This window comes from Pagrus major, chromosome 12 (assembly GCF_040436345.1).
Source record: "Pagrus major chromosome 12, Pma_NU_1.0".
Lineage (NCBI taxonomy): Eukaryota > Metazoa > Chordata > Actinopteri > Spariformes > Sparidae > Pagrus > Pagrus major.
Window position 1 is genome coordinate 7,182,752 of NC_133226.1, and position 10,193 is coordinate 7,192,944.

The 10,193-nt window shown below is 38.9% G+C and overlaps 1 protein-coding gene across 2 annotated transcripts; it reads right to left on the bottom strand.

Moving 5' to 3' along the window:
* Window positions 1–642: 642 nt before the first annotated feature.
* Window positions 643–6,292, bottom strand: LOC141006075 (glutamine synthetase-like). 2 transcript variants are annotated; one of them, XM_073478182.1, is made up of 6 exons: window positions 6,124–6,292; window positions 5,078–5,239; window positions 4,828–4,974; window positions 3,166–3,293; window positions 2,837–3,036; window positions 643–952 (listed from the first exon to the last, which is right to left on the bottom strand). In XM_073478182.1, the coding sequence occupies exons 1-6, from the start codon at window positions 6,290–6,292 to the stop codon at window positions 643–645; spliced, it is 1,116 nt and encodes a 371-aa protein (XP_073334283.1). The 2 variants fall into 2 exon arrangements, with proteins under 2 accessions (XP_073334283.1, XP_073334282.1); XM_073478181.1 differs by having other exon boundaries at window positions 4,828–5,001.
* Window positions 6,293–10,193: the final 3,901 nt, after the last annotated feature.

Below are 10,193 nucleotides of genomic sequence, written 5' to 3' on the forward strand. Positions count from 1 at the left end.
TAAAATAATCAAATCACAGCCAGTATTTAATCCTGTATTGCAGTATTGATATTGTATTGATTTATTGCACAAATCTAGTTAATTCTGTTTTGATTTTGACTTATTTTAAAAATTTTCTCTGCCAATACAAACAAACAACACAGACAAATAGACAAGACAACAAACAAGTATAGCACCACTGACATTTTATTTCACTTCATCCAAACACATACCGTAAAATGCAATTATTACCATTTGAATGTAGCATAGGCTAAGATGCATGCAGGTTCAGACACAGTGTAAGAGTGAGTAACAGTATTTCCACTTCTGACAAAGCTGCTGTATATATATTCTATCAATTTCTCACTTGTAAGGACAGTTACTGAAATAACAGGAAACATTAAATCTACATTTCTTCATCTTGCACGGAGATGTTTTTCAAGTGTTCAGCTCAGGTGAACTCAGAGGTAAGATTAAGAACGGTTAATTATTTTCAGATTACTGTTTAGTCAATAAGATGTCAAAAAAACACAAAATACATTTAAGAAGCTGGAATCAGCAAAGGTTGAATAAATTATCAAAGTAGTCGGTAATTAATTTTCTTTGATCGACTAGTCAACTAATCGTTGCAGCTTTAATTTCCACACAGCAGGTTCCCTTCTCCTATTCGCTTTTTTCTTCATCTTCTGGATCAAGCAGGCAGGTGTTTGCGATGGCCTTCGTCACAGCGTACGGGTCGCAGTTTGCTGCAGGCCGGCGGTCCTCGAAGTAGCCTTTCTGTTCTTGGCCTACCTGGCGAGGGATGCGGATGCTGGCGCCTCGGTTGGCCACTCCGGCAGAGAATTCTTTGATGCTGGCAGTTTCATGGAGACCTGTGAGACGCCTGATGTTGTCCTGCCCTCCGTGTGGGTCATACACAGCGATATGCTCATCGTGTTTTTTGCTCAGCCTTTTGATGGCCTTCTCGATGTATCTGTAATCAGAGGAAAACATAGACAGTTGAGATATAGAGGGTTGGTGCAGTGACCATTGGTGGAGGAGTGTTGTCTGCTTACATACTAGAATGATGAGAGTTACAGAACTTCTAAAGACAGCCTACAAGCCTTCAAATGTAACCTGTGACTATAACCTGACACAGTCTGATTAAGTCTGCTGGATGTTTTTTGTCACTTGGAGGCAGCAGAAACAAGCTGTAAACACAGCACTGACATCACCTTTTAAAGGACCAGTATAGAAGATTTAGTGTCATCTAGCAGTGAGGTTGTAGATAGCAACCAAGAACGTGAAACACGCGAAAGGCCTAGAACCAGTGTTTGGTTTGTCTGTTCTGGGCTACTGTAGAAACATGGCGGTTCAATATGGCAGACTTCTTGGAAGATGACCCCTCCCTCTGTAGATATTAAAGGCTCATTCTAGAGTAACGAAAACACAGGCGATAATGTACTAATGAAAACTGAAAGGAGCATTATGTAGAAATTGGCATTTTGCGTGATTTGGCACCCCCCACAGTTTCTGAGTGCAACTCCACTGTCATAAATACAAATTCCAGACCTAATGTAGGTGCTAACTACAAACAAAACTTATTACATCCTAACATTGTTATGTGTTTAAAACGTGCATCTTGAATTGAATTACATCTTGATGTATGTAATGCTGTGATGCTACCCTCTCACTGAAGTTACAGAATAAACAAGTGATGGGGGGGATGGAGTGGCTGAGACACCATTCACCACCATATTACAAGACCCTGTACCATCAACATGATTTTGAAGCTGTTATTTTAAGGTAAAAAGTAACATAACGTTGCTTTTATTATTAAAGTTATATTCCACTTTTTCCTCTAAATTCTACACACAAGACTTTAAATTAATGTAGGGAATATTATTTCTCTGGCCAGGTCATGAATGTAAATGCAACATTCACTCTCCTTTTAGCTCTGTTTTTGGTCCCCACCAACTCCTGGTTCGCCAGCTATATGGTTGCTAACTTTGTCCGTTTTCTGTTTGGTTGTGGAAAGGTAGCATATAGTGCCATTTCTAGAGCTTTTTCGCCAAAAAGGCTGCCTGTTTTGCCTGTAAGATAAAACCAAAACAGTGATAATTCTCTGTGGGTCTGACAGTATATGAAACCTTTCACTTACATGTGATAAATTGTTCATATAAAAGTATTGGTTACAGCTGTTTTAAGTTACAGAATTTGCAGAAAATCTGTTAATGTAAGTTAGAAACACTTTTGTATTGTTTTATCTTCTACTTTTTGAGTATGTGAAACATTTTTAAAAAGCTCAAAATATGGTCTTGGTCTTTGTTGTGAAATTTTAGAGGAATTCTTAAAGGAATTTGTGTTCATCTGAAAAGTTACTGCAAAATGTAAAAAAAAAAATGTATATGTTACCATATATGCATGTACCATTTATGGTCAGAAAATAAACACTTAGAGGTCTCTTCATGTCACTGAGCATTTTCAAATTGTATTGTACTGAAATTATATTCTGCTCAGACTGAATCAAAAACAGCAATGTTGGTGAATCATATCAACACTTTAAAGTGAATTAGTCCATAGAGAGATTTGTGATCATACATTAGCACAATGTTTTAGCAACTCTGAGTGAGACAATTTTCCAGAACATTTATCTTTTTTTGATCAACTTTAGCCTGAAATACAGAACTCAAGGACTTAATCAACGGTAACATCTTCTTGGGTGTATTTCATTTCCTGAAGACAAGAGTATCAATACGAGCAGGATTTAATTTAAAAAACTAATTTGTACAATAATCAGTCCTAAATTAGTCAGGGTGTTTGCATTTACATTGATGAATTACTGTTGTTGCAAGTTTCAAAGGAACTGTTCACTCACATCAGTCCGTTCTCATTCCTCATCTCCTTGGTGCTGATATTTGTGTGGCAGCCAGCACCGTTCCAGTTGCCCGTCATTGGCTTGGGGTCCAGTGTTGCGACAACGCCAAAATCTTCACACACACGATGCAGCAGGAAGCGTGCAACCCATAGCTGGTCGCCCATCTCAATGCCCTCACAAGGACCCACCTGGAACTCCCACTGGAGTCAGAAGAAGCAACGGCAAAGAAAAGAGGCAAATAAGGACACCGTTGAGGGCCAAAATGCATAGTTGTGTCAACATGAAAGCGTTTTCTCTCCACTGTGACTTACAATAACGGTGGCACTTACCTGAGATGGCATCACTTCAGCATTGGTGCCATAGATTTGTATCCCTGCATACAGGCAGGCCTTGTAGTGGCACTCTACAATGTCCCGTCCATATGCATTCTGGGCCCCCACGCCACAGTAGTAAGGTCCTTAAAGTGGATGACATGATGGGAAGCTTGTTAAGGCAAAATACAGCCTGTACCAAAAAATTCATCACGTCTGTTAATTATTGACAATCGCAAAATATTTTCATTTTTATAGCACTCATAAAGGGTTTGTGAGTTGTTATTAATGGTTAGTTAAAAATGCACCTGGCGAGGCTTTAAGCCACGTGCTTGTGGCCCAATACACACTGGTTCAACCAATCATTTTTATATCATTTTATATTTAGTCTTTTCTCACTCTTTTACTCAACAGGAAGACCTGATATGTGATAAAGTATTTGTAAGGAAAACGTTAATTTAATAGTTCTTGTTCTGGATGCTCTGCAGCACTTGATCCAGATCATGGACCGGGAATTTCTCACAACCTTTCCCTCAAAGTGTCTAAACTGACCAGACCTTTGTTCTGTAGTATTTTGTATTTTGTTGGGATCTGTTCTTAACTGATGTCACATCCACTGAGCTACGTGTCACTGTTTTTGGCATTGCCAGGTGTTTTTAAGTTATATTTTTAATGTTTTTAATCCTACAATCGTAAGTGATCTTAGCGGTTTTATTGACTTTTTACCATTTTATCATGACTCTGCTGGTTTTACAAGTCATCCCTACTTCCCTCTTTAGCCCTTTTCACACAGAGATTCTGCATTATCGCCGCAACGAAGGCTCGCCTCTAAGTGATACAGAAAAGTCTTTGCTCTAAATTACATCACATAAGCGGCATCAGTAAATAGCCCCTTTCTGGCTTTCACTTGCGGAGACGGATGCTGTTTTTCCGGAGGAAAGTTTTCTGAAGTCTCAGTTGGAGGGATGACCGTCGTGGTGACTTTTCCTCAGTAAATTTGGTGATTTTTTTCCCCGATATAAGTTGCCAGAGACAGTAATCACAATAGTGTAAGGCGACAAAGACATGGTGAGTGACAGTTTTTTTCTTGGAATCACAATCATTTAATCATTGCCAGTCGACTGTGTGAGCCGCCTGGCTTCACTGGCGGGAAGAGAGGCTGTTTTTCGGGCGGAAGTGTGATGAAGAGCCTGTAGGACAGACAGGATGACAGCCAGTTTTCCACGTTTAAATTCTGTATTTTTTTTCATCACATAAGCTGCTGTAGACACTACCTGCCACCACATTAATGTTGTTTGGTCTTGTAACTTTTCTTTGTGACAACTTTGTTGAACTGTGGGACATTTCTCTCTTTTATTTTGGGTAATATCCAGTGAAGGATCTGTTTAGTAACCTCATCCCTGAATTTTTCTGCCTGAGTCACGCAGATAGATTTTAATAGGCAATGGTGGTTGTTAAAAAATGAAGATAACAACTCCCATGATCCTTCACTTCTTACGTCTTGTTTTGATTAAGAGACCCAAAGTGCATTTAAGTAATACTTACTGACAATCAACCATTATTTACAACTTATAAACCCTTTATAAACATGTCTTATCAAACAGCAGTAACTTTTATTCAATTTAAATTTCCACATGAATGAAGTGAACAAACAGGAGTGAAAAATGACTGCTGATTCACCTTGGGGTGCTGGGTATCCATTAACGGGCCAACTGTAAGGATGCCCATCTATTCCCAAGAGTGTGTACTCCTGCTCCATGCCAAACCAGATGCAGTGCTCTTTAACCTGCTCCATCACCTCGTTGCAGCTCTGTCGAAGGTTAGTTTCTAGTCGAGACAGAAAAACCATATCAGCTCGTTTGTCCTGAACTTCCTGAATGTTATTATGACAAACAGGACATGGCCATGGACAGAAATGTGAACTATGTACCTGCAGGTAAACGGTTGTATTTTAGGACCTCGCAGAGGACCAGTTTGTTTGGATCGAGTGTGAACGGATCCCTGAAGATGCGGACTGGTTTGAGGTACATGTCACTGTTGGAGCCTTCGGCCTGGTACGTGCTCGAGCCATCAAAGTTCCACTCGGGAATATCTGGCGAGAAAAAATGTACCCAAAAGATCATCATCAAAACATGCATGTGTAACTCCTCTATCATTACCTACTGACTGTGGACACTAGGGGTATACGTTTTGTCCCGTCTCATTGGTGCTTTATTCTATCATTACAATGTTTCATGACTTGGTTGTTCAATTTGTTCCCAATGTCTTCATATCATTGCTTTTTGTGTCTGTTTTTAGTATCCATTTTTAAAAATACAAATGTATGGGGGTGCTGTGGGATGCCAGTCAAAAGCATACAATTCAAGCTATGCAGCTTTATTGTATGGAAGTATTTATTGAGTTCATGTTAGTCATGGGTGTCACATGGGGGCGAGGGGAAGTGTGTCAGTCATGCTGAAGGAGACAAAGATTTAAAAGTGTTGAACTTAACATGACTGTGAGTTTAATTCACTTTTTTGGGGGGAGTCATTATGACCCTGGTTGGTTTTACAATATAAAAATAACACAAATTACTAATAACACTTATAACTTGAAATAACTGCAAACTAAATTACAAATTTACGGCAGCATATTTCTACCACAGCTGAAATAATAGCACAATAAGCTTCCCAACTTTCCTGTAGCTGTCCTAAAATAATCAAATCTGATTTCAGATGATATTAAGAAATAAGTTAACATTTTGCAATGATGGCTTATTCTCAGCAGTCCCTCTGTGTTAAACATTTTGTTAGGATGAAGGTTAAACAAACTTATCACATGCATATTTTACCTTTATCATGATATGAAAAGTGTAAGAGGTATAGAAATAAAGGGTTAAAATGACTCTGTATTTGGCAGTTAACTAAAATGTTTCATTTTAAACCAACTGCTACTCATCCCAAAAGCAATAAACCGAAAACAAAAGAGGCAGTTTACCTTCTAGGCTTTTTGGCTCACTGTCCAGGGTTCGGGTCTTGTTGCGAAGTCCCTCTCCAGTGCCGTCGATCCAGATGTATGTGACCTGGCACTTCCCCCCCTGAGGCAGGCTCATGTACTGTTGGCGCACAGCCTTGTTGAGGCTGGAGCTGCATGATACCGATGCCATGCTCACCTTTAATCAGAGAGGCAGAATATAATGCAAAGATAATTTTTTTTTTTAATACATTATGTGACACGTCAGCTCTACAAGATTTTCTATTCATTCACCTGCACAAGGACAGACTCCTACTAAGGGTCACTAGTCCAACTTTCTACTTTATTTTATTTTTTTTCCTTTGTCAGCTGGATTTATGTTTGGTCAGGACAGAAACCTGCAGGACTTGAAAAACATGTACAAAGAAAGATTTTTTCAGTCACAAACACAAGAAAGCAACAGGTCAGAAACACAAACACACTGAGAGCAGCAGTGAATGTTGCAGTGTTGTAAGAAGTATCCAAAAGTCATACTTAAGTGTTAAAATTCTACTATACTAAGGTGAAACTTTGTTCTCTATTTTTAATATGATTGCAGAAAAAAAGTATTATCTAACCTGAAAAGTCACTTGTCACTAAAGTTGTCAAATAAATGTAGTGAGTAAAAGTACAATATTTGCCTCCAAATTGTAATGGAGTGAAAGTAGCAGACAATCAAAATACTCAAGTAAAGTATAAATACTTCAACATTGTACAATACATGAGTAAATTTACTAAGTTACATTCCATCACATGAATGTTGTCATACTGTGCTGAGTCCTGCACTGTTGTGATGCTCACAGACAGACTGACAGAAATATAAACTCCTGGCAGAATAATACATGAAAAAATACTTGAAGTCACTTGTGTTTTAGTTCCCGCTTCAAAAGGAGTTACCAAGAAAACATTTTTCCATGATGACACTCACACACTGAACACATTGATGGGAATGGTAATGAACACCTGATGAGGCTCTGACTCACTGCAGATGTAATTTTCACTTGTGCGCACAATGTCAGTTAATTGTACTAAAGTGAGTCAAACATATTACTCTACTTCTGTATTATTTACTTTAAACAAAGCACACATCTATGGAGTTTTTCCATTTGCACCATCATCAATTCTAAGTGATTTTGTTATCATATCTTTATCATATTACAATATTATCTTTTTTTATTCCATATACGTTCACAGAAACAAAAAACTGAAAAAATACAAATTGTAATTTTTTTGTGTCAATCTTTGTTTTACTTTTGTTCATTTAACAATGTAATTTTTTAATCCTACTAATGTGTTTTACAAACTGTTAGTCCAGACAGCTCAAAGTTAAAGAATGAGCAAAGCTGTCCATCTAATTGCATCAGACCCTGCATCACTTTTGATCACAAGAGATTTGATCCATAGATAACTCAGACTAGAAGCTGTATTTATCAGATTACACACTGCTGTGTTACAGAATAAAGATATATATATAAGACATAGATAAATACTCACTGTCTTACAGATGACTTCAAGTGCAACCGACAAGACAACTCAGTGTGTGTTCTGTCCAAACCTGTTTGGTGTATTTAACTGGAATGCAAATTACCACGCTGCTGACACAGGGTCACGTGTCCTGAACGTAACAGGACATCCAATGGCTTTCGGTTATGTAACTGCAGGTGTGTGTTTGATTTTTGTTTCCATTACATAGAGCATGATGTTTTCATTTGACAAAATCTAATCCTCAAGCAAAAAACAAATCTGTGACAATTTTTGACAAACGACTTGCTTCTCTCTGTTTAGAAAAAAAAAATTCATGCAGTCAACGTGTTACATTTCAATTACCCTCAACAATCAGCCCTCCGTCCTCTATATGTTAAAACAGAAAAACAAACAAAAAACAATAAATCAGTTAAATTGCACGGTCATAGCTGAGATGGACATAAACTCCCATGAGAAATAGTAATGAACACCCACCTGTGCCAGAGAGGCCATCTGCTGATAGTGTCTGACTGCTGTTTGCTGAGCTGGGAGTCGTGCGGCTCAGTGAACACAATTAGAGACCAGAGGCTGCTCATACGTTCACTTTCCGTCAGGTTAGCTGTCCTGAGATCAGGCAGGAGGGCAGAAATTCAACAACTCCTACAGAAACGGCACCGGTCACATGGGACGCTGTGATGGTGTGTTTAAGTGCGCACACAGCTGGGCCACACAGGGCCTCCAGGGGCCCCTAAACAACCAAATGACAAAGTGCTGCTGCTGTATCCAGAAACATGAACCTTTGAAGAACTGACAATAATTGGATTCTTGTTTTAACTGGATAAGAAGTACATTCTGAAGGGTTTCTAGAAAGCTCTACAGAATGTCTGACCTTATTTTCTTAATGTATTTGAGCCATGCTATAGGTGTAGCTCTATGGAGTCACTGTCAGTCTGTTGGTTGGTCCCCGACTTTGGCCCAGAGTTAGATATTGCAACAACATTCTGACTGAGTTGAAGAGTAAGTAGCCTAAACTTCAAAATATTTGAAAACTGGCAATCCCAAAAACTGGAAATATGGGTATTCACTTGATGTAAAAAAACAGTTTTGGGGGATAAGACATATTGTCCAATGGAATTAGACAAAAATGTTTATTAACTGTGCAAAGTTTTCAACAATAGATTTAAAGTTTGGTACGACTGACAGCTGCATACTGCTTAAAATGTATTTTAAGTTTTCTCAAAATTGAGGTAATGAGGTTCTGTGACTAAAATAGGATTATAACAAAATTAGATTCAGTATGAAATGTCACATTCGTACTCCACTGAAAGCTGTTGCTCAGTGTTGTTTGTGTTATTGAAAACTGAAGATATACTGTATTTAGTGAGAGCACAAGCAAGGATAAGCTTTTGGTTCATGAAGTTCAGAGCATGAATACAAAATTCTGTGTAGTGTGGGTGTGTGTGTCACGGTAGATGAGCGCGGTATCAGTGGGAGAGTTCATTAACGCACAACATAAAAGCAGATCAAACACTTGGATGAGGTCTGTGGGTAGCATGTTGGGTATAGAATTGTGAACATTTGAGGACTGGAGTGACTGGATGAACAGGATACACATCAGCAACACCCTCTGTTCCCTCCCTTAGATAACTGTAATTGAAGTAATCAACAGCACTTTATGTGATGCATGGAATTTCTTTTTAGACGTCACAAACTCTTTGAGTCACAGTCGTCGAGAACAATAAACTTGTCATGCAACATGCCTGGACTGCAATCCAGTGCAACTGCAAGAGGTGAGTCCAAGAGAGTCAAAGTGACACCAACCCTTTATGGAAATATGAGTACAAAAGAAACAGGATACTCTTCTGCACCCGGACGTTACATGGTATAATATGTAAAATGCGAATCTCCCCTCTGTTTGCTGCCTTTACATAAACATCACCCATGCTAGCAAAGAGGTCAGACCAGTTTGTTTGGTCCGAACTAAAATATCTCAACAGTTATCAGATTTATTTATGATAAATGATTTGTGCACACATTCGTGGTCCACAGGCAACTCATCCTGATGACTTCGGTGATCGCCTGACTTTTAACTCTGCGGCCACCAGCAGGCCGAGCCATTAATAAGCTCTAAAGTCAGATATCTTGACGGAAGCTTGACTTTTGATCTATAACCATACGGTGGCCCTAAGGGTCACAAAACACATTTCAGAAATCACAATGACATTTTTAGAAAACACAACATTTCACAAAACCCAAGTTGTGTCACCCTCAGGGCCTCTGTAACAGCAGCTTCTTCACCAGGTCAGAATTGCGGCTTGTCTAATTATTTGGTTCATGACCAAATACCAATAAAACAGATGACATGCCTGTCAGCCTCAGCTGTACTTGGAGTGTAGTGCAATTAGCAGATGCTGGCATATCTTGACTTATCTTTTGGTATCTTGTGGCCTGTTGCAGTGTGTTCAAGTGCAGCTTGACAAGACACAGGTGACGAGGTGATGCAACATTCCGTCTTCATTGCTACTGGTTATTTCAGTCAGTCTGGTGTGTCAGGGTCCTTAAATGACTCTAATATCTGAGCTAATATACAG